At 33.2% G+C, this 26003-nt stretch overlaps 1 protein-coding gene across 6 annotated transcripts in view; it reads left to right on the top strand.

The window, feature by feature from the left end:
- The window catches only part of EPHA7 (EPH receptor A7), a gene marked incomplete at its 3' end in the record, with an annotated part of 174702 nt that overhangs the window by 138166 nt on the left and 10533 nt on the right, over nucleotides 1-26003 (top strand). The window contains exons 6-14 of one of the 6 annotated variants that reach the window (XM_080700044.1): nucleotides 6211-6335; nucleotides 8889-9057; nucleotides 14144-14252; nucleotides 15405-15460; nucleotides 19783-19896; nucleotides 21101-21286; nucleotides 21867-21928; nucleotides 22679-22888; nucleotides 23573-23722. In XM_080700044.1, the coding sequence (XP_080556170.1) occupies nucleotides 6211-6335; nucleotides 8889-9057; nucleotides 14144-14252; nucleotides 15405-15460; nucleotides 19783-19896; nucleotides 21101-21286; nucleotides 21867-21928; nucleotides 22679-22888; nucleotides 23573-23722 (1181 nt within the window). Of the gene's footprint in view, nucleotides 1-6210; nucleotides 6336-8888; nucleotides 9073-14143; nucleotides 14253-15404; nucleotides 15461-18447; nucleotides 18483-19770; nucleotides 19897-21100; nucleotides 21287-21866; nucleotides 21929-22678; nucleotides 22889-23572; nucleotides 23723-26003 lie in introns of those variants that run through there. The other 5 variants (XM_080700043.1, XM_080700042.1, XM_080700041.1 and 2 more) reach the window with 5 other exon arrangements.

Raw genomic sequence — 26003 nt, 5'->3', positions numbered from 1 at the left:
ACTTAGTGAGACCCTGTTTCCAAATAAAATATAAAATAGGTCTGGGTGTATAGGGAGGTAGAAAAGCCCCTGGGTTCCATTCCTAGTACCATAATAAATAAATAAATAAATAAATAAATAAATAACCAGTATTTATTGTCTCTCAGTTCCTTGGGTCAGAAGTCCTGCACTTTGGGCACTCAGCTGGTGTGCCAGGTCCTTTGGACTTGTAGGACCAGATGATCATTACCCTGCCTGTTAGACAGGGCTAGACTTGATCCTAATGGCAACTTCCAAGTCTTCTATTGTTTCCCCTGTGGCCCCTCCTGCTGTGGTAGACTGATTCCCTTTCAGGATTCTCATGGCTCTGATTTCTTCTACAGCACTGCTGTGACTCTGGAATTTTTATACTTTTAAGAGTTCATGTGGTGAGATTGGGTCCACTGAAGAATAAAAAAACCCCAATCATCTCTTATGTTAAAGTCTATAACTTGCATCTGCAATTTCTCTTTCACCATGTAATTTACATATTCACCTGTTCCAGAGATTAGAGTATGGACATCCCTGAGGTCCAGTCGGCCTGTGTTTTAAAATTGTCTTTTTCCACACTTCGTGCTATAAAATTTTCCACACATAGAGGTAGTTTAACATTTCAAGAGGAAAATGGAGCTTTTATGACTATATTTTATACTGAGATTTAATATATAGCCTTTTAGAATGGGGAGGGAGCTGGGGCAAAGCCTGCTAAGTGCTGTGCACATGTATGTCACTATCACTATGATTTATATTATGATGTAAGATTATAATGCATCAATAAAAGTACACATTTTATATATATTACACACACTATATATGTAAAGTACAAAAGTTAAATTGGAAGCATTTATTTTGGAAATAAAGAAGTCAAGGTCTCAAAGTTGGTGCATTTGAGACCAAGACAAAAATTATTTAGGCACCAAAAGGCAAAACATTTGCTTTTCCTTAACTTTAAATCAATGGAGGATATGGGAAAATAAGAACTCTTCTACACTGTTGGTAGGAGTGCAGTCTAGTTCAGCCACCACTATGGAGCTCAGTGTGGAGAGTCCATAGAAAACTGGAAATGGACCCACCATATGATCTGCCTCTACCTCTATTGGATATATTTCCAGAGGTTGAAACCCGAGAATTACAGTAATATATGTATGCCCATATTCATAGCAGCACAATAAAAATAGCCAAATTATGGAAACAATCTAGGTGTTCATCTGGATGAAAGGATTACAGCATTATGGGGAAAACACAATAAAATTCTACTCAACAATAAAAAAGTCATTTGCAAGAAAATGAAAGGACCTGGTGAAATAAATAAATAAATAAATAAATATACATAGGTATATACAAAGGATATATATATATACATATATATTGTTTTAAATGGGTTTTAATTTTAAATGATTAAGACAAAAAATGGTGTGTGAGTGCTTTGAAAGTCAAAATGTGCAAAATGATTACAGGTTCAAGCCTACCTAAAACCACCATTCCTTTTACTGATTGTTTTCTAATTTAAACCCTCTTACTAACAATCCTAACCCACCAATTTAGTTTTCTGTCTGTCATTAGACTTTTGATTTCCTGTTTCACAAACTTTATCAACTTTGTTGTTATTCTGTTTACATTCGTCACTTTGAACTATGGAAACCATTTCTGAATTTTTTAAGTTCATATTTTATTAATATTTGTGCAGAATCAAAATATGATTATTAATGTGTATTATGAATTAGCCTATTTTATATTTAAGTATTTGTTATCTTCATGTCTCCAATAACTCTTGAAGCACTTTCAGAGCCAAAGTAGTTCCATCCATTTCTCCAGTTGAAATTGCTTAACATATTTGGATATTTCTAGAAACTTGGGTGAGAAATAAATCTCTTAATCATTTCTTAGAAACCCTATTAAAGACCAGGTGTGGTGGGGTAATCCCCGCGCTTGGGAGGCTGAGACAAGAGGATCGCACTGGTTCAAAGCCGTCTCAGCTACTTAGTGAGGCTCTCAGCTACTTAGGGAGACCCTGTTTCCAAATAAAATTATAAAATAGGTCTGGGAGTATAGCCCAGAGGTAGAAAAGCCCCTGGGTTCCACCCCAGTACCACAAAAAAGAAAGAAAGAAAGAAAGAAAGAAAGAAAGAAAGAAAGAAAGAAAGAAAGAAAGAAAGGAACCCTATTAAAGCCGGGCATGGTGGTGGCTCACTCTTGTAATCTCCTGCTTGTGGGGTGGAGACATCATGAAGGTTCGAAGCCACCCTCGCTGGTTTAAGAGACCATTTCTAATAAAAATATCAAATAGTTCTGGGAGTGTATCCCAGAGAAGGGTTCCGTCCCCAGTACCACACACACAAAAAAATTCATGTTAAAGAGTTCTACAAGTATTAATTGTTTTCCAATTTTTTTTAATTCAAGGACTTTATTAGCTTTACATCTATTCTGATTAAAATGTACTTGATTTCATTTTGATAATTATTAAAATTATTATTCAATGCCATACCACCTACTTGGTTTTTCAGTGTCTATAAAATAGTCATCTACATTTCATTTTCAGAAATAAACTTCAGGTTGTAGTTAATTGAGTATTCTGACATAGGAATGAGTGGATTCTTGGTGAAATTGTTACACTGTGAATCAGTTTATCAAATATAACATTAACTATGGATAGCAGTGTGCTTTGGGATTAATATACCTTATGCAACTTTGCCAGGTTTTTTTTAACATACAACTTTATTTATAAATAATGACCTTATTAGAATCTGATTTAGAGATGTTTCTGTTTATAAACTATATATTTTGTGATTTGTGTATCCTTTATGTTTATGACATTGAAACTCAAGGGAAAACGTAATAGGTTTTCTTTTACAAAAATCGTATATTTCAAGAACATAGAAGACAGAGGAGAAAGAATTTTTCTATCATGCAGTTCACTGTTCTCAAGGGTCATGTTCTAGTACTTTTTTCTCTGACTCTCTAAAAGTGTGTGACTTAATACAGTCTTAGCAAGGGCTTGAAAGTAAAATAAATATACACAAAAACAGGAATATAGCCACTTACAAATAAATATGAATCCCTATACAAATGAGGGAAAACATGTTGTAGCACGGTACCCTGCTGGTGCTGTGATGAGAATTTCAAAATATTATATATTTCAAATGCATTTCAGGGACTCTTCTTTTCCCCAAATCCTTCATTAACATAATTTATTGGTAAAAGTTTTTTTTCCAGGATAAAATAATGAGTATAATTTTAATGTGTAACTTGCAAAAATCAAGTCTTATTTTATGCTCGGATCTTGCTTTGATATGCCAGAAACCAAGCAAAGTAGACTTATACCTCGCATCTCCTCTACACCTGGGAGAATTCAGTGTCTCCTCTTTCCTTCACTCCATATTTTAGAATAGGAAGAAATCAAAGGTCTTGTAGTTCACGTGTCAGCTACTGAAAATCACATTAACGTTATGTGTTATTTGGTGAGATCTGCAGATTTATACAAATTCCCTCCCTTATCTATGTCTTGCTAAACTCTTTTCAAATGGCACAGGTATGTGGTACTCTGAGCAGAGGACCACAGACTTAATGGGGAATGAAGTATGTTGTCCATCGTAGTATTTTCTCCTGTGCTATGTTATATGTCTTTTGTTTGTTTGTTTTTGTTTTGGTGGTACTGGGGATGCAACCCAGGACCATTCTACCTCCGAGTTACATCCCCAGCCCTATTTTTTATTCTTTATTTTGAAACAAGGCCTCACTGAGTACCTGAGGCTGTCCTCGAACCGCGATCCTTCTGTCTCAGCCTCCTGAATGCTGGGGTTACAAGCGTGTGCCACCACGCCCGACCTCCTGCATTAAATGTTTATAACTAAAGTTCAAACGTTTCTGAATGATTTTGTTAAGTAAATTACTTAAAGCAAGCCTCGACTGATGATTGGTTGGAGTCTTTCTTTCATTTTGTGTGTGTGTGTGTGTGTGTGTGTGTGTGTGTGTGTGTGTGCGCGCGCGTGCATGAGAACGCGTGTGTGTATGTTGCTGGAGATTGAACCCTGGGTTCCCAGCCCAGCCCTTTTGTATTTTTTGTTTCTGTTTTTGTTTTTGTTTTTTGTGATACTGTGGGTGAAACCCAGGGGTTTTTCTACCTCTGGACTATCCTCCCAGACCTATTTTTTACTTTATTTGGAAACACGATCTCACTAAGTTGCTGAAAGCCTCACTAAGTAGCTGAAGCTGGCTTGGAACCTGTGCGATCCTCCTGCCGCAGCCTCCCAAGCACTAGGATTACAAGCATGTGCCACCGTGCCCGGCTATTTTTTGTTTTTGAAACATGGTCTCTCTATGAAACATGGGCTCTCTATGAAATATGGGCTCTCTATGTTGCTGAGAGTCTTGCTAAATAACTGAAGCTGACCTCAAATCTGTGATCCTCCTCTCTCAGCCTCCCAAGTACTGGGATAACAGGCATGTGCTAACATGCCAGGCATTTGGGGGTACGCATCCTCTTGAACATCACAGCCTGTGAGACAGGTTAAGGTATGCTCTGGGTAGAGAGATACATCATATTAAAGAGTACTTCTTCACTGCATATACACTCAGGTTGCAAATGTGGCAAAAATAAGGCTTCTGAGTATAAATATGCCTCACTGACAAATTTTGCTAAGTCCATATATGAAGGTATTACTAGCTATCTCATTAACATGTACTGGGGAAAGGATGGATAGCAGAGTGGGATCCAGAGAGAAACACACCAACTGCTATGTGCACGTATGCTTGTATGACTTTGAACCTCACTAAGATATATAATTTTAATGCACCTACAAGAGTGTGTGTGTGTATATTATATATATGCGTATGTACACACACACACACACACACACACACACACACACACACACACACGAAATATGCTTCCCTGAAAACATACCAGAACTGCATTTAGTCTGTGCACACAGTCTATGGAGTACCTCAGCTGCATTTCCTTGAAGGGAAAGCTGTCCCACTTAATCTGCCTAGTTATTCTTTTATTAGTAATCTATGAGAAAATGGGAGTCATGAATCTTTTCTGTCCTTCCTTCAAATTGCCAAGCAAAAAAGAAGTGAAAAATGTGTTTTCTAGACACTGATATAAGAAAATATTAAGAAGTAGAAGAAGCAAAATAAAGCCAAAGGGATAAACATCAGAAGCTTGTTTAAATGGCTTTGGCCCCATATAATTGCTTTTCCGTCAGCAGGATTATTAACATTTTCGGACATCTGAAAATTAAATTAACAGCCTGAAAAAATTTTACAGAATGAGATAGAGCATGATACATGAAACATAATGACCCCTCTGAAACTCAGCCAAGCCAGCACAGATACTCGTGTAGACAGAGGAGACAACTAGTTAATCATCGCTGAGCAAATTAGACAGAGCAAATTAGTTTGCTACATTCCACAGCCTTAGCTACCAAAAAGAGGATATGCCACTAATTAGAATGAAAGAACTCTAAGCATATTATTATCTGTATAGAAAGAGAAAACAAGATTGGAGCTTTGAATTACTTCTACCAAAGCTTAAAGCCTAGGTTACGTGGGTATAAATTACTTGTGAGAAAGTTGGTATATGTATATATGTGTGTTCATGCACGTAATTATGTGGGAACAGTTTTTTTTGCTTATTGACCTTGTGAAGTATACATTTTTCAAACATTAATTGATATTGAGAATACATACATAAATATATATACATATGTGAAACACAAAAGATTTTTAAAAGTGTGATACCTTTAAATGAACATTAAAACAGCCATTTTATATGCATTTTTCATATAGCATTAAGTTATTTTTCTTTTTGCGGAGTACAATGCTGTAGCATATGAAATAAATATTTGGACTTAGTTTATCACTGGAGATTAATCTGAAATCATATTTTCTAGCCTTAATTAGCATTCATTTACTTAATTGTCATTCCCAGCCCCATCATTTCCATTTTTCACTAACTTGAACAATGCTATCTTCTGCTGTTTGCACTTTAATTTAAATTTCTATTAAGGTTTATGAACAGTAATAAGGTCCTGTTTGAATATTCATTAGCTTCTGAATTGTGAGCTATGAAAAGGTGCTTTCTTTTACCTTAATGAAACTGGCACAGCATGGAACTGATCAGTTGTGACATTTGATTTGAGGCATCCAGTGAATTTTCTCATTGTTTATTGACACATCTTGTCCAAACAGCTCCCTCGCAAGTGAGCGGAGTGATGAAGGAGCGCGTGCTGCAGCGGAGTGTGGAGCTTTCCTGGCAGGAACCAGAGCATCCCAACGGAGTCATCACCGAATATGAAATCAAGTATTACGAGAAAGTAAGTGCTAAGAGCAGCGGAGATGGACAGCAGAGTGCACCGAGTCTCCCATCATGCTGCTGTTTCCCACACCGGAGTCGGTCATTATGCCAACCATGTGAAAGTACTGCAAAACTTGTGATCAATTTTAGCCCATTTTAATAACCATCTCCCCAATCTCTGCTTCATCCTTACAATCACGATTTCTCTGTATTAAGTTTGTGTGTTACAAAAGGGAATGCTACATTTGAAGAATACTTATTTATTCAGTTGTCCATATATTGATTGGGGTATGATACATTTATACAACAAAAACTACACAAGGCAAATACATTTGGAAAAGTATCTCTTTTAGTATGTCTGTATGGACTCTTAAGGATTTACTGAATTTGTGTGGTTTCAGTGATAATGATGATACCCTTAAATGCTGTAGTATTATGAAAAATAAAAATATTATTTATAATAAGCATATAATATTTTCCAACATTAAGAATCAAATAATATGTTATTCCTTTAAATTTCTCCTGAAATTTATTTCATGTAAGTTATACTATTCATGTCTTCATTCCCATCTCTCTATGAAAAAGTAGTATAACTAAAACTCAAGTGCTGCCCCTCTTGCCTCCTGATAATGGCTAGATTTTAGTAAATAGTTATATATCTGAGTATATAAGTACATTTATTTCCATCTCACTTAGAAACAGAAAGAAAAAAAAATACATAAAGCCCGTTCACAAATCATTCTGCATGCTCTACCCCACAGGAAACCTGTCTCAATATTTGAAAAATGGAAACTATTATTAATTCAGTAATCATAATAATAAATGTTACTAGTATTGACTTAACTGTATTTCTGTAACACACGCAGCCATTTTAACTATTTATACAGGATTATTAGTGACCTAAAACTTTTAAAAAAATTTGGGGATTGAGTTGATTTGTTTGAATAAACTGGGTTGTATATAAAACACTAGGAATAGGTACACTTTTTTTCCTTTGATGAATAAAAGTTTATATAAAAATTAGTTTTAATGTTTAATGTTAATTAATGTTCACATTAATTTAAAATATTTTTACTAATTATTTACATTATGAATTCAGGTCTTCATGGTCAAAGTTGCAATTTTCACATCTCATTTTTGTACCAAAGAACACATTTCCAGTCCCATCAAATATGTACTAAGTGTATTTTAGTGTTTCCATTGTCTGTTTTTTAGTTAGCTCTGAGACAGTCCTTCCTGTATTGTATCAGATTTCAAGGGCAATAAAGTACATTTTTAAAAATATAAGTGGCAAGATTCTCACAATGAAAATCTGAAATCTTTTCCAGATCCTTGCTCTGAAATAGTTAGCTTTTATTTGGCATGACAGAAACAGAATGTATCTATATTCAGTAAATTCACAAATTAAGCAATTATAAGAAGACAGTAGGTTTTATTGTGTTGTAATGTATACAAGAATGTATCTTTTAATATGGATTGTTTAGTTTTTTTATTTGAGATAAATATAGAGATAATATAAAGTATTGGTTTTATATATTATTATAATGAAGACAATCATAAATAAATTCCACTAAGTTGAGCTTAAGTATATATTTGTTTATACTTTTACAAATATCATTGCAAAGTAATTTACCATCAGACTGACATTTTCAGATTAAAGTAAATAACTTTATTTCTAGATAAATTTGAATGTGGATATTCATTATAGAATGAATAGTAACTTATTTAAAATTATATATTTTAAAGTATAGTTTTTAAAATATAAATAACCTTACATCAATGAAGCTTTAAATTTTTACTCATTGAAGTATTATTTTGGCAAGTTGTTTTCTGTTTGAACTTTATTTCTGTTTAATTCTTAGGCAATATAAAATGTATGCGGATAAAAATGTGCTTGATACTTATTTTAATAAACAGCATGAATCCGTTTTTACATCCAATAATTAAGGAAATAGAATTCAATTAAAATATTGTCACACCATAAATCATATATTTTACTCTCCTATTGGTCATTTTAATTTAAGATATTCCAGTAAGTACTATTAAGAACTATTTTTCAAAAGTAATCATTCTGTGAGAAATGCAATTTGTATTGAAAATAATTGATAGGTCACTGTTGTGGTAGTTTTAACTGAATTTTTTACATAATAACTTTTAAGAATCTTTGGCAAATGGATTTTTGCTTATTGAATAACATTTGGAAAAATTAAAATGACTACATTATGATATGAACACCTCTACTAAGCTAAAGATTGTACAGGTGTGCTCATATTTTGATCAGTAGGCCAGTTGATTATATGATAAGTAGTTCTTGCCGCTATGTTGTACCCCAACAAAGCAAAATCTCAAAGCATCATCAATGTTTCTCTTTTAAATTTGTAAAACAAAGGCACATATTTCCCATTTATATTTTATATCATCTTAGAAACCACTCGATGTTATAATATTCCGCAAGGCACAGTGTAGCCTCTATGAAAATCAATGCAGCAAATTGAAATAAATTGCAAGAATTGGCTGTCAAATTATCTGGTTGCAATTGCAATTAAATATCCCCTGTAAATATTGTTTCTAGGATCAAAGAGAAAGGACCTACTCGACCTTAAAAACCAAGTCCACTTCAGCCTCCATAAATAATCTGAAACCAGGAACAGTCTATGTTTTCCAGATTCGTGCTTTCACAGCTGCTGGTTATGGAAACTACAGTCCCAGACTTGATGTTGCTACACTAGAGGAAGCTACAGGTAAAATGTTTGAAGGTAATTACCACCTTTGGTTTGAATACTTACTTTTGATTACTCTTTTTTTTCCCCAGTATAGAGAGCAATGATTTTCATCAAGATAATTTTAACATAAAAAATAAATATATATGCATCTATATAATGTACGTTAGAAAGGTTGTTCAGGATAATATATTTTTAATTTCTGGGTTTTTTTGCAATGTTAAAAATCTTATTATTTATATTAGTCTCTTTATCATATACTGTGTTTATTTGTTTTTAAATGGTAAAGTTAGAAACAGAAGCAGTACTTAATATATTTTTGTGTTGATGCAAGACGATTTGTAGAACTTGGAGTGATATTTAATTGCGTCCATCAAAGCTGCTCCTTCACAGAAATCCCCAAATGAGTTCAGAGTAAGTGCTGAGGTGGGCAAGAGAAAGATATCCAGGAAGCCAAGCATGGTGGTGCAAGCTTGTAATTCCAGCATTTAAGAGGCTGAGACAGAAAGATTACGGTTCACAGCCAGCCTCAGCTACTTAGTGAGGCCCTTTACAACTCAATGAGACTATTTCAAAATAAAGACTAAAAAATAGGGCTGGACATTTAGCTTGGAGGTAGAATGCCCCTGAGTTTCATCCCTAGTATCAGGGGAAAAAAAAAAAAAAAAAAAAAAGATATCCAGGAATCTGTGTTAATTTAAGCTACTCTTAATTTAGCAATAATTTCGAAAATTGGAGCCCATGAAAGGTCTTAGAACTTGCATCTTGTTTTTATTTATTTATTTTTTTTGTATTGGGGATTAAACCCAGGGAGATTGTACCTCTTGATCTACACACCGGTCCTTTTTTATTTTTTCCTTTGAAACAGGGCCTCCCTAGGTTGCAGAGGACCTTGCCAAATTGCTGAGCCTCAGCTTGGCATGGTGGCCTGTAATCTCAGGACTTGGGAGGCTGAGACAGGAGGACGGCCTCAGCAACAGAGCAAGACTCTTAGCAAACTAGCAAGACCTTGTTTCCAAACAAAAAATAAACAAGATCTGGGTTTGTTACTCAGAGATAGAATGCCCCTGGTTGAGTCTCTAGTATCACTGAAATAATAAACAAACAAATAAACTACAAAGATGATTAAATAAACATCCCTATACCTACCACTCAACTTAAAAATACAGTATAACCAATGAAGACGCTTGATCACCGTTTATATTGTATAATGTGTATAAAATTATAGTAAAACACATATGTTGTTAGTGTATAACAGAAAATCAGATGTATCCTGAGACACATGTCCCATTTTATTACTGGAATACCATTTCAAAACACTTTCAGTATTGCTGGCTGTTCTTCATCTGGGCTGAGGCCTCAGTGTATGTTTATGTGTTAGGAGGTTTTTGGACCAGAAAACTGTTATATAAGTGCTTTCTTACTTAAAAACAATTTAAAACAAGTTAAATTCATACCATCATGATGAAAGAGTTATTATGACTTCAGAGAAAAAATTGGATATTTTAAGAGGTAGAGGAAATTGACAAATAGCTGAACATTAATTAATACTTGTTAAGTTTGCTAGCAATAGTCTTCTTTCAAAATATTTTTGTTAAATTTTTCATTGACTCATTAACTCTCATGGCCACAGATGAAAAGTGCATGTTCAAATCAATGTGAAATATTAATTAGAATAGAATTGCATCTATAGACGATTGCCATAGAAACATTTGTCACATAATTTTAGTATAGTAGCTGAAGGCCTTTATTATGAATTATTATCATTTAAAATTATCTCTTTAGGACCCAAAGTGAGAGTATCTAAGTTTATCAAAATCATTATCAAAGCATTTTAAGTAAAGATTTCAACACTTAAACATTTGAGTGGTATAGTGCTAAAATATATTCTTGTAATTTCCCACTCAGCCCTATCTTTTGATAGTCACCTTTCAATAAGTTTTTTTGTATTCCACATAATAGTTTAAACTTAAATCTAAAATATCTGTTAATTCTCTCACATACATCTAAAGAGTTCTTATCAGTTAATTTTTTTAGGTTTGAATACTTTAAAAATGAATCTGTGCTTTTTCCTGACTCCATATATTGACAGTATTGTGATAAACTATCATTTATTGGATGTGAAGATTCATAAGTATTTTTTCTTTATTTAAAAAGAGGCAACTAAGACTCAAAAATTAAGTTGAAATAGTAGAGGCTGAATGATCAGACAAAGTAAATGTAAAAAATAGATTTTTGCAGTTGAGTGTGGTGGAGCCTGCCTGTAATCACAGTAATTGGGAGGCTGAGAGAGGAGGATCTCAGGGTTGTGGCTAGCCTCAGCAGTTTAGCAAAGCCCTCTAAAATTTTGTGAGAACCTGTTTCAAAAAAAAAAAAACAAAACAGGATTTTTGCATTTTTAAAGAATTCTGTTACTTTACGTTATCATCAGGTTAGTTTCTTTCTCTCACACTAGAATATAAACTTGATGACTGGGGATCTATTTCCTGTTTTGTTCAATACTGTCTTGTCAGTGACTACAATAGTCCTTGGCACATAGAAGGCACTCAATAAATAGGCAGTGGATAACTCACCCCATCAACTTAGAACAGATTAACAGTATCAATCAGTGCTAGTAGACAAATGCCTGGCTTCAAATCTCACCTCTAACACATCCACGTAAAAGCTTTGTATGAGCTGTTTCTCTTTACTCCAGTTTCTAGGATAGCAGAGTCCAACTCACAGGGTATTCTGGGGTTCAAATAAATTAATATATGGCATGTCTCATATATCAGCTCTTATCATTTAGCATAGACATTCTCAAAATGTTTGGTCTTAGGAACATTTTTCCTATTAAAGTACCTCCAAAAAGATTGTACTTATATGTTCTTTTTCCATCAATGTTTGACAAATAAATTTGAAATTTTTACAAGAGCACTAAAATACACCAAGTCATCTTTCTTTAGCTTCTGGAAAACTGGACAGTGCACTTGCAAGTAACTGAGAGTGGAAAGGGCAAATAATATCTTTGTATGTTAGAGAATTAATTTTGGTCTTACAGATTCCTCCCAGAACTCTTAAGGACCTGTAGAGATTTCTAGTCTACCCATTGGGAACCACTGATTTAGCACAGGGTACTTTGCTAAGACTTTGGCATGCACAGAGATGCAAGATACAGTTGGCACTCCGTTTACAGCTTAGTGAAAGACAGAGGTCACAAAGTCTGACCATACAATTAATCACTGGTAGAGTATGTGGCTCAGTATTATCAGCATGTCAAGGAGCAGTGACATACTATCCTAGGAAGCATTGCAGGAAGGAAGATGTTGCCTAAGAAAAGTCACTTGAGCTCTGTTTGAAAAGAGAAGTTAAAGCTGAGCATGGTGGCACACATTTATAATCCCAGCATTTGGGAGGCTGAAACAGGAAGATCACAGTTCTAGGGCAGCCTCAGCTACTTACTGAAGCCCTTTGCCACTCAGTGAAATCCTGTTTCAAAATAAAGAATAAAAAATAGGGGTGGGGATGTAGCCCAGAAGTAGAATGCCCCTGGGTTCCATCCCCAGTACCACACAAAAAAAGAGAAGTTAAACAGACTACTCCATTGTCCACACATCCTACAAACCCCTTCTATGTAGAGTTGATCTTCCATTTTTGCAGTTTTTAAACCATGATATTCTGATTACAGTCTTTACAAATGTCTTCTAAAATTTATTACACATAAAGTAGATGAAAATATTAACCATAAATGTAATTTTAACCATATATGTAATATTAACCATAAATGTAAAATATAGAAAGATTAATGTATGACCCTAACTATATATAAATACATATAAATAAACATTCACAAATTCTGATTGATCATTTTCTTCAGCTCAGTTTTCTCACTGGCGCTCTGTTTCTGAAGCTAAAGGAAGAACTGAGCTTAACGAATTAGACACATGGGACGCACTGAATGAGTGGAAAGTATTTCTACTCATAAGCATATGCTTTTTTCCTCCTTTATGAGTAAAGAAATTCCATTTCTTCTTTTACACACACACACACACACACACACACACACACACACACTCATAAGTACAAAAAAACCCCACAAAAATAACCAAGCAGTATTTGAAGTCATCTTTCTCTAATTATATACTAATATTTTATAATTCAAAAACTAAAACTTCAAAGCTTTTTTAACCTTTGTTTAGGTTCCTTAGGGAGAAAATTACCAGGTGCTAAATTAGAGACTGTTTAATACACAGGTATTAGTTTAGAGAAACAATCTGACAAGTTATATTTTACTGTTTTTCAGTATAGGAACTATCTCTTGTTAGCATAGGTATAAAAATTAAGCAATAAGTTGTCAAAAGGAGAGAACCATGTAGATAAAATGGAGAAACACTAATTTTAAATGAACAATCAACAACAAAGAATCATACTGTCTATCATGGCAAGATATACTCTGCCTGCATGTGATTTTCTACTCTAGAGGCCTGGTCCCTTGCCACCTGAGGAGTAGTATTTTCCATCCTGCCTTAAAGGTCACAGCTGTTGATTATTTTGAAAGCAAGCAAACTGTATGAATTTATACTTATATGTTATATGATATCTAAAGCAGGATCATTTATTTGGATATACGTTTCCATTGTTTGCATCTCACGGGTTTTACCAAGTCTATAACAGTATTGAAAATATAGTATTCTGGGGAAAATATGACAAATGAGAATCATAATATAAAAACTTAAGTAATTTGGAAAAATAAAAATTTTGATAAGCTGTAAACAGCATGGAAACATGAATGCATTTCTAAAGAGAGTTTTAGAAAAATCCACCTGAGATTACATTAGTGTACATAAAAGAATCATCTGGTACTGTACTGTACAAAAAGTATCTACAAATGGGTAATGATAAAATTTTTAAAGTATTTTCACAAAGTTTTCTCTTCATAGATAGGCTAGCTCCTCTTGCCACTTCTTTAAAGTGTGAAAGTAAATATTCATATTTATACTATTAGTATATAATTAATTTATTTAAAATTAGGAGTGAAATAAGTAATAATGCTAGCTCTTGTTTAATTTAACCACTCACATTTTTGTATGGTTTTGAGTGTTTCTGAGTCTGTTTCCTCTCTTTATAGCTACAGCTGTCTCCAGTGAACAGAATCCCGTGATTATAATTGCTGTAGTGGCTGTGGCAGGGACCATCATTCTGGTTTTCATGGTCTTTGGCTTCATCATTGGAAGAAGGTATTAACATAAAGTTGTTGTAATATCTAACATAAAACATGTTAATTTTCAGAATTATGTTAGGCTATTACTTATTGATTTAGTACATTAGAATTTTAAATAGTAAATGCAAATTCGGGGGTGGAGGTGCACACTTGTAATCCCAGTACTTGGGAGGCTAAGACAGGAGGATCACAGGTTCATGATTAACCTCAGCTACTTAGTGAGGCCCTCTCCAACTTAGTGAAACCCTGTTTCAAAAATATAAAGAATGAGCCAGGCATGGTGGCAAATGTTTGTAATCCCAGCATTTGGGAGACTGAGACAGGAGGATCGCGGTTCATGGTCAGCCTTGGCTACGTAATGAGGTTCCTTTGCAAATCAGTGTGACCCTGTCTCAAAAAAAAAAAAAAAAAAAAAAAAAAAAAAAGAATTAAAAGGAGGGCTGGGGGTATAACTCAAAGGTAGAATGCTCCTGGGTTCAATTCTCAGTACTGCAAAAAAAATTTTTTTTAAATAGTAAATGTAAACATTCAATGCTTGATATTAAACCTTCATAGTCAATCAATTATTCTCCCATTATCAAAATACAGTAAGAGTTTGGTCACTACCTTCATTTTAAAGGGAGCAAGTATTATAATTTCTATTCAATAAATTTTATTAGTTATTTTCTGTTTACATAAAATGTAAAGATACCTAAGGAAAAAATTACTCAATATATCAAAATAAAAGTCTGTGGAAGTCATTTAAAAACTAAGGTATTCTGGGTGTATTCATTTTGAGTCACCCCTCATGCCATTTTGGCATGGGGCTGTATTTCTATTTTCTGTATTTCTATCTTTTAATAAACTTCTTTGAATCTTAAAAAAAAAAAGCCTAAGGTATTCTCCTGGAAAAAAAATACATGCAAATATGCACTTATTAATAAATTCAGATACACAAAAAATTCATATTGCATTGTCTTACACAGTCTCTATTTTCTGTGTTTTGTAAATCATGCAAATTACTATTCTATTACTAAATAAATTTATAGCTATAAAGAAGAAGCGTTGGCATTTAGGATGTAACTCTAACCAGGTATATTGCTAAATATCAAGATACATCCTACAGACTGTCAAATATATAAAGTATGATGACTGATTGAAATTGTCACAACTTTCCTTTGATTTCCAGGCACTGCGGTTATAGCAAAGCCGACCAAGAAGGGGATGAAGAACTTTACTTTCATTGTAAGTGTTTGGCTTCTCTTTGCTATTATCTACCCCAATTAATACAGAGATCTGGTTATCAGTATTGTCACAAACAAATTCCTAGTTCATCATGCTTGAAATTACACAATGAATCCAAAATGTTGCTTCAAAGCATTTGAATATCATGTGATATGAAGTTTAAAAAATAAAGTGTATTTAGGAGTGTAATAGAACTTCAGGATATTCAGCTGCTTTTTACATAACAATAGTTCCCTTTGCAAACTTTGCCCAAGTATTTCTTATGATTCTAATAACAGTCCATGAAATGTTGCATATGCCCATTTTCTAGCTAAGGAATATCATTTTAAGTTAGAGAGTATGCCTTTCTTCCCCACCATGAGAGCAATGTACCATGAAAGATTAAATTAAGGAGCCTCTTTCTACTATAATTTTTTTATCACTGATAGATAATCCATGAGATGTACGTAGTATAACAATTGTATTCCATCCTCTATGTTTTACTATAAATTTGAATCCTTTCTTTAAAAGTTCAGATTGGAAATCATGTTCTGAAGAGAACGTAGGAGCCCAAAGTAAATAGATACCCATATGTATTAATCTTACTCTTGTTGCAAAGTGAATGGCAAATGAAAATAAGATCCATAAGAGTAAATATCACTTTATACAGACAAAATGAAACCTAACAATCAAATTATTTCAAATCTGATAATTAATAACAATTTTACCCAAACTCATGTTTTTTTAATTTTAATCCTTGAAAATAATATGAACAAAACTTATTCTTTTTTAGTAGCTATAATTTTTACTAAATTTTTCAGGTATACTGTTTCCTACAAATGGTATAAGAATATTGTCTGTCATTGACTGATTATATTCCTATGTTAGTATCTGAGGATATATTATCATGTATTCATCCCAAAATCAGAAAATTATCTCAGGATCAATCAAGAATTTTTAATCATTTTAGAAGATCCCCATGCTTGTTCTTTAAGCACATACGAATATGTGTAGCTTAAATGCACAGACCATCAATACTCTTACCATTCCTAAATTTTTCCAATGTGTTCTCATTTGTTGAACCAACAGTTACCTTATCTTTAGCTTTTGAAAGAAAAATGATTTTGCACAATGCAGATCCATTAATTAAATATGAAACTCCATAGCATTCTAACCACTGGAAGCCAGAAGGGCATGTGAAATACTACACATTACTAAAGGGAGAGATGGTTTTCCATGAGGTTTGAACCTCAGGATTCCTCACTTTTATGAGCCCCTTTCTGTGCCCTGGGAAGCTCCAGCACTTTTGTTTATACAATCATATATTCATTTTCTAAAAGAGGATTATCCAAATCAAATAAGGTTCAAGCCTCACATAACTTAAACCTACTGATTATGACTGAGCATATGTGATTCAACTGTGCCACCTGGGATGGTTTGATATGCTCCCACTGTGGGAACTTCATTTTGCTAAGTTAGCAGTCAGCAATAAGAGTACCACAGTCAGTTTATTGGCAAAAATATATGAAAAAAGTAGAGGTCATTTTCCCCCCACTCTATCATGACGACATAGAATGTCTTTAACACTTCCCCAGACAGGAATGAAACAATCAAAACTTGAATACCTTAACTTTTATTTCTAGTGTAATATGTATGCTGAAGGATATTGTAAGACCATATTTTCTGGAATCCTTGATTTGGTTTTACCCATATGTGAATAATTTAATGGCAGTTATTGGATAGTACCCTACTCGGTTTGTCACTTTTATTTCATTTACTGAGTATATTTGAGACATCCCCCAGATTATCAAATATGTTTTAGTTTATTTGCTCTTAACTTGCAGGTTAACATAGATATCAATCGAAACATGACTTATCCAAAACTTGGTACATAGCCTAGGGTTAGCTGTCATCATTCAGTTTTAATATTTTGATGCCATTCATGTTTCACATCTAGTTTGTACCTGAAAAAAATAAAGTAGCTACATGTTTTACTTGCTATTCTAGACAAGATAAGCATGATGTATGTCAATAGTTTTCATCTCTGTGGCAAAAGATCCATGCTGGTTTTAAAATAGAATTCATGAGAAATGTTAATAAGATATTAAAGCACAAAAGAGTTAGCTTACACTCTTAAACTGTGATAAGCAACAGACCAGAATATTCAGAAATTATGTCAATATTTATTTATTTTAAAACAATACTTTTAATGAATAATAAAATAAAGTGCACTTAACATATCCTATCCCAATAAATCCTTGATATTTTTGAATCATGGTTTTTACAAGGGTATTTTTTCTTGTTATTTGATGAGAGCCAGGCATTTTATTTTATTTTATGACTACATCTTAAATACCTAAAATACAACATTGTGGTCACCAGCTGTTTACAAGTCAGTGTCCTTTTATTCCCTTAGTACACAGACAATTTTCCTAGGTGCTAAGGCACTAGATTGAATTTTTACTGAAACTTGAAAGCAACCATTTAACTAGCTTTTAGAGCACTGAATTTAATAGAATGTCCAGACATTTGTATCCGGTGCCCTCAACTTTTCCTGGCCCCAAGTGCGACATTTAAAGATATAAACACAATGGAGGAGTTTAGTGAAGCGATTCCAATTTACATTTTGTTTCCTCCTACCATTTTTTCTAACAATGTCTTGGAATCCAAGCTGGGCAGCATTTCATGTTTTTATGCCAAAATAGCTTTGGCCTGTCAAAATGTTTTATGACAGCTTGAATAAAGATCCATCAAAGGCCCGTTTGAGATGCAGAAAACTACCTCCAATCTAGCTCCCTTATCAGGAAAAAGAAATGAAAGAAAGAAAGAGAGAATAAAAGGGGAGAAGATGGCTCTTTCTCCATCTGCCTGCCAATCTAGGAGGTTAACCTATTGTTTTCTTCCCTTCTCTCTTTTTCTCTTTCCCCCTCTTCCCTGTACTCCTTCTTCTCTCTTTTCTCTTTCTATCCCCTCTCTCTTTATTCTTGTGTTGTTTTTTTCATGTTCAGCTTTAGTAACAAATGAGCATCTGTCAGTTTTATAAACTGCAACAATAATTGTTTAAGACAATCAATTTTGGATAAACAATCAACTACAGCAGAATAAACCAAGATTTTTAAATTTCATTTTCTTTTATACATTCGGATTCCTTTTGTTTGTTATATGTTTATTTTTAAATATAATTTTAATTTAATGTGATAACATAAGCACAGTTAGGCTGCAGTGTAATATATGAAGAAATACATTGTTCTCAAATAGTAAGATTTAATGGAAAGATTGTTTGGTGGCTTTGTTAAAAAACAATAAAGATTTTTTGAGGATATAGTGTAATTTTTTTTCATTGCATTAATATAACCAAATATATGCCTATCTATCTTATCTTTGTCTTTAACCAAATAATTTAGATTTGGAATACAGTATTGTAATTGAATTTGATATAAAGTTGACATAGCATTATCTGTTACCTGCATGCTTCTGGGTGCATTTTAAGAAGATTTTAACTTTTAAGATGCTTCTATACTGTTTGAATTTTGACTACCTTTTGTGAGGCATACTGGCTACCTCCTCATAGCGGTTAAGATCTTCCAAAGCCTTATAACTGAAAAGTCATATAAACCATTCCTCTTTCGAATCGCTGTCATACTTGGATAACAGATCCCAGGAATATTGTACATTTTTCTAACTTTCTTCTGCACTTTGTACATCTGGCCTCTATTGCCCTTCAAGGTGAAGATGAAACTATGTCTTTAGAATATTTCTCTTTGATTCTGTGATAGTACTCCCTCACATCTTGTATTAATTTTATGTATATATGTCAACGGTGGTTGGTCTTTAAAAATAAATCAAAAGAATAAGTAAGATGTCTAAATGTTTTTAATATCGCTGTCAGTGTAGTAGTCTACCTGTAAATGAAATGTCTTCTTTTCCCAGTGTATTAATTTGATTGATTGACTGACTGATAGATTTACAAATGTGTTTCCAAGTCCATTACAAACCTCAATATGGCTTGAACTATGCCATGATAGCAGTGAATTTAATTAAACCTCCAGCCTGATAGGCATGTCAGAAACTTTGGTGGATGTCTTTTGTTGATTTACTGGAAAAGCAATTCAGTTAGTAACCTATGAGCTGGATCCTATGTTACCTATAGAGGCTTGCAGATAATACCTATACGCCAACAGGCTGAAGCAGTCTGTTAAAACTGCTGTGAATCAGGTGATGTGGAAGCAAGTTCACTGTTCCAAGGAGCACTCTGCATAATGAAATTCCTGGGCTGACTGCACAATAAGTGCTTTGCTTCATCACAGTCATGCTTTCTTACATCATTACAGTTAAATTTCCAGGCACCAAAACCTACATTGACCCTGAAACCTATGAGGACCCAAATAGAGCTGTCCATCAATTCGCCAAGGAGCTAGATGCCTCCTGTATTAAAATTGAGCGTGTGATCGGTGCAGGTAAGGCTGTTGTAGCTTCCTTCTTCAGCTATTTCATTTAGCCAAGATCAAAAGTCATACATCATAATGACAGGCAAATAATTGTACTTCAAGTATAGAACTTTTGCATTTACTTGAGCCATTGGAAGCAATAATGCTGTAGTTGTTTATGAAATCTTAAAAAAAAAGCAAAAGAATGGCATGTAGCACAGAGAACTTGTATGTGTTTGTTTTATTGTTGGATATTTAAGATACTCTTCTGTTATGAGCTATATCAAAATATTGCTGGCTGGTTGTTTGATAGATTATTTTATTTTATTTTATGCAGTACTGGAGATGGAAACCCAGAGCATTCTAGGAACTCTGATCTATGCCCCCAGCTCTATTTTATTAATTCTTTATTTTGAAACAGGGTGTCACTAAGTTGCAGAGGGCCTAAGTAGCTGAGGTTGGCATTGAACCTGTGATCCTTCTGTCTTAGCCTCCAAAATACTGGGATTACAAGTGTGCAGCACCACGTCTAGCTTGATTTAGTATTTTTAAAAAGTCATAATTTTTCTGAATTATGCTGGACTATACATTGCCACTTGATTTTCTACCTTCTTGCAAAATTGTTGTTTTTATCTGTCTTTTGTATTTTCACTCATTACCTATTGTAATTACTACTTAAATTCATATAGAAAATTAAAGCGTATTAAGTCCTTGAAATGTTATTTTCTATGTATTTTCATAATAATATAGATTTTGTATACAAGTCTCTTAAATCGTATCTGACAAAGTGCACACAAATTTCAGGCCTTTAAATCTTAAATAAATATTTGGTTTTCAACCTTTATAAGCAATAGCGTCTTGAGACTGCTAATGTGCCCTTATTCTATAGTAAGCAGTATAGTTTATACTAGCATATTTCAAATCTAAAATGTTGATTTTGGAAAAAGTATTTGATAATTAAATTAAAAAGTAGCAGCCCATATAACAGAGTTTAGAAATTCTTGACCTCTATAAATGATCTGAAATGTATCTTTAAATGTTAATTTCATTTTGCCATTCATTTCATAGACTATTTCATTGTGTATTGGAAATAGAATCGCCTTTTTATGGAAATGCATTCATTTTAACTGGGAAAAAGCTTTCTTAAAGATTTTTTTAAAGAATTTAATTCATTTACTTTGAGAAAGGAAATATTTTGGAAATTAAACTACACCTACTTGTTCTTTTGCTTTAGGAGAATTTGGAGAAGTCTGCAGTGGTCGTTTGAAACTTCCAGGGAAAAGAGATGTTGCTGTGGCCATAAAAACCCTGAAAGTTGGTTACACAGAAAAACAAAGGAGAGACTTTTTATGTGAAGCAAGCATCATGGGGCAGTTTGACCATCCAAATGTTGTCCATTTGGAAGGAGTTGTTACTAGAGGTAGGTATTGGTACATAATTCACTTGTTGACCTGTCAGAAATTAGTATTATTATGTTCACAATAAAAACTTAAGTCATGAGTATAGTGCACATTACAAATGAGTGTTTCCCTGCACCCTTAGTAGATAACATTAAAACAAATCATTCTTTTATGATACCACTTCCAGAAAGAAAATTGAGAAATGAAACAGGATTAGAATTAAAGGATAAATCTGATAGAAAGATGAAAAACTTGATAAATGTTTTTATTTAGCTTCAAAGGTCATAAATGTGACACAGTTGAGTTTTTACATTTTATATGAAGTATCACTTTCTTTGTGTTTTGCTTACAAAGCAGGAGTCAGAAATACACACTGACTTATTTTATGGCTTAATTTTATGAATCATGACCATGTTACAAGCAGACATTTACTGAGTTTTTAAGCTTAGCAGCAGCACTAAAAACATTAGAACTCTCATGTGTTACCCATGTGGTTTTGGGGGGATGAGAGAAAGAATAATCCTGGAGATTAGGTTATGGTTTCTGAAGTAAAGAGGTTTTTTTCTTCTTTTTCCTTTATTATTATTTTTTTAATTTTAGGGAAACCAGTCATGATTGTAATAGAATTCATGGAAAATGGAGCCCTAGACGCTTTTCTCAGGGTAAGCACCCAAATTATCCTACCATTTAAAGTATAATGTGTCTGCTACCAATATGATTTTATGAGCTTCTTAAAATGTAAAGTGTAAACATTATAACTGTAAGAAGTCAGAAAATTATCTTTAAAATCATATTAATATTCAGAGTTCTAGACTGGATTAAACTAGTATATCTATCCTAAAGAATTGTTGTTGCATGTAATGTAACAATCAGTAGCAAAACAAAGTAGAATGAAATGAAAACAAAATCAGCCACTGTAATAATTTTCTACTTATTGTTACTTAATTTCCAATCAATTATTTTCCCCTTTCTGTTATATTTGGAGAAGATAACATATGTGTATTCATTCTTATAAATATTTCTAGATTATTTATATATTTTTGACACCTGGAAAGCACTTAGTTGTCAGATGCAATGTTTTTGCATATTCTATTTCCTAACTTTGATTAAAAATTAGTGTATACATATAGAATTCTGCAACCTCAAAACATTGCTTAATATATTATTAGTTATACTAAAATAACAAACTAATATAAATAATTAAATGACTGCCACAATTCTCTCTTATTTTATTTGGATATAAGTTAAATAAAAATGTATGACATTTTGTCACAAGTGCCTATATTGTACAGAAATCCATTAATACATCCCATTACAAAATTGTAAATGACAGTAGTAGAGACCTGTTTTCATGGTGATTTTTGTCTCTTTTAAAGTACAGTTAACTGGATTTTTATTTTGTCTTCCTGCAGAAACATGATGGGCAATTTACAGTCATTCAGTTAGTGGGAATGCTGAGAGGAATTGCTGCTGGGATGAGATATTTGGCTGATATGGGATATGTTCACAGGGATCTTGCAGCACGCAATATTCTTGTCAACAGCAATCTTGTTTGTAAAGTGTCAGATTTTGGCCTGTCCCGGGTTATAGAGGATGATCCAGAAGCTGTCTATACAACAACTGTAAGAAAAAGTCCATTACTCTACTTTTTCATATTTCTGAGATTTATCAATTGCCAAAGCAGGACTTGCTGCAAAACTAAACAACAGAAAAGAGAAAAATTGACATCGTTTCATCCTAGTAGATTTTGTTCTTCTGTTAAAAAATGATTTTATTATTAAAATCTACATATAAGCTTATAAGGGAAGTAAAATCATAGTTATAACACTGCTTGCCTTCTGTGTGGATAGTCCTATAAGGATCATTACATACAATATCTAGTTACTGTCTTATAATTATAACAAAAATATGACTGCATTTTAAATAATGATTCTAAAAGAATATTGGCTATGCTAACTTAAAAGTTTTGTGATATTAGGAAAAAAGGGGAGAGTTATTCAAATACTTCATATTGTGCTTCATTTTACTAGTAACTACGCTAATCAGTCATTGTCTTTTCATTAAACCCTTGCCCTGAGATGACACAGGGCCCATTAAGTACAATTATCTTAAAAATGAAAACTTATAATGAGAGTCTAATAAAAGATCAGGGACCTTATGTATACTTCAGTAGCTTCGAAGTGGATAAAACTAATACTGCTGAACCACCAACCAATTCACAGATCCTTAGCACTAGCTTATGACCTGACCATAGCGATGTATAAGTCATTGTACATATCTAAAATGTCAACTTCTTTTTATAATAGGGTGGAAAAATTCCAGTAAGATGGACAGCACCTGAAGCCATCCAATATCGGAAATTCACATCAGCCAGTGATGTGTGGAGCTATGGAATAGTCATGTGGGAAGTTATGTCTTATGGAGAAAGACCTTACTGGGACATGTCAAATCAGGATGTAGGTGTTTTACTCTTTAAACAAAAAAAGATGAAACACATTAGTATCCAGTGTTATGGAACATGTAGCTAATGGCTTATTAAGAAGAAATTTCTGTAGATTTATAACATTTTTCCACAGATATAATAGCATAAACTAGTAGTTCTTTGCTTTTCATTTTAAAGATGTACTATCTTTTTTATTTAAATTCTGTGAGTTTAATAGAAACATATGAAGTATACGTCTTCCTCAATAGAGATAATGATGCCATACATGCACAGCTGCAGTGAGAGAGCCACGTAAACTAACAATTTGTGGAGAGGGAGAGAAGGAGGATCACGCTTCATTTTATCTTGAAAATTTATCATTTGTTTCTTTTAATGTTCAAAAAAAAATCTGTTTAGGTTATCCACTGCAGACTGGTTGAATTATTAATTTTATGGTATAATCTAGATGTTATGATCAGTATTAGTGTTTCTAAATGACATTTTGGGATGTAATCAAAAATGGAATATCCTTCAAAATTTCTTTTAAAAATATGTGATTCACGCAATGCATAATGAAGGCCTCAATGCCATGAGGGTCTACTGGTACATAAAACATGCTGGTGTCCAGAGGCGGGGAGGCTAGCCAATGACAGTCCATAGGCCTTAAATATCACACCAAGAGATCATTGATAATTTACAAAACAATGTAGCTTAAGCACAAATGAATATTTTATTTTATTTGGTTGAATTTTATAATTACCATTTTTGCAATCCAAGAACATTCAAGTATACATAGATTTATCATTCAACCTATAAAAGATGTGATCCAAATTTAGATAAATGTAGATCAAGTATAAAATCTAAGAAGGTTCCCTGGATTGAACTAGAACTCTGGTGAAGAACTCAGTTCAAATTTGATGGGTGAATTCTGCAAGGGAGCACATTAAAATGTCCAGAAGCAGAGGTCTGAAGCGATATGGAGACCAACCAAATAGATTCACAAGTGCAAGTTCCTGGAGACTGGAGTAAAATAAGTAGTGCTTATGGAAAGTTTGCATTGCCATTTAGGAAAAGGATGTGACTAGCAATTTCGTTTGAAATTGTTGACTCAAGATATTATAAACATGGACTGAAGCTGATCACAGCTAGAATTAAATTTCATTTTCAAAAAGAAATCAATATTAAATCGATAACATTGTTTATAATTTTGGAATTGCCCATATCAAGTACCTATGGCTATTAAAACTTAGTTTTTAATTTTTTTCACTTTCTTGTTAGTGAATTATAGTTACACATACTAGTGTGACTCATTGTGATATATTAATATATCACATAGTTTGCCCAATTTTATTCCCCAGTATATTCCTATACCTTCTACTCCTCCCTTTCCCTGTTTGTCTTTCCCTATTCTATTGGTCTCCCTTCTTAAATGCTATTTTTAGACAATTAAAACTTTTTATGCTGTTGGCAAAGTTATTTTTGGTGTATTTACTTCCAAATTTCTTCGTTAACTGAAAAATTCATACCTGAGAAGATTTTAAATTAGTTAAATCTATTGATACTTTGAATTGAGTGATGCCATGAAACTTTTTCATTTGTTTTCATTTTGTTTTGATTTTTGTATTTCAAAGATAAAACCCCATATGATGAGTCCTTTTGGCAGAAGCAAAGTTGTTAACATTTGACAGGTCTCAGTGTCAAAGATTTCATGGACTGTCAAAATGTGGGCAAACAAATCCTTGGGGCACAGAAAGAGAAATATTTACATTCCCCAGACACTCCATAGAGTTTCATTTCTTTTGACACCTTCCTTCTATACTAGATTCAAACATAAAAGGACTGACAGGGATATGAGAGGACCTAAATTCAAAGTTCACTTAACTTCTGAAAACAAAGAATGAAAATGGTTAAGAAGGAAAAAGTAAATATCTCTGACTTTAATTTTAAAGTTCCCTAAGAATTACTTCGTTGTTTTTCTTAAAATGAAACATCATAACTAGGGAATTATTAAACTGAAGTTTATTGATCATGTGAAAGTGATTTATCCCTAGGGCAGTTTAATTTTGACCTGAATACTTAGCACCATCTTTTCATTTTCTTCACTTCAGTGGTCTGGATTAAATTTGGACACAGGTCTGTATAGCAGTAAGAGATTATCTACATGGCTCAGTTTATAGAGAGAAATTAATATTCTTATAGAATCATGTTCATTATTTTATAATGATGTAAAGTACTTTATGAACAACTATATGTTTGCTTTTCAATACGCAAATGAAGAAATACTGGAAATATAGTACTGAAAACTCCTTGTGAAA

The sequence above is a fragment of the Muscardinus avellanarius genome (genome assembly GCF_963383645.1).
Source record: "Muscardinus avellanarius genome assembly, chromosome: 8".
Taxonomy (NCBI): Eukaryota; Metazoa; Chordata; class Mammalia; order Rodentia; family Gliridae; genus Muscardinus; species Muscardinus avellanarius.
This window is presented reverse-complemented; position numbering and strand designations above follow the sequence as displayed.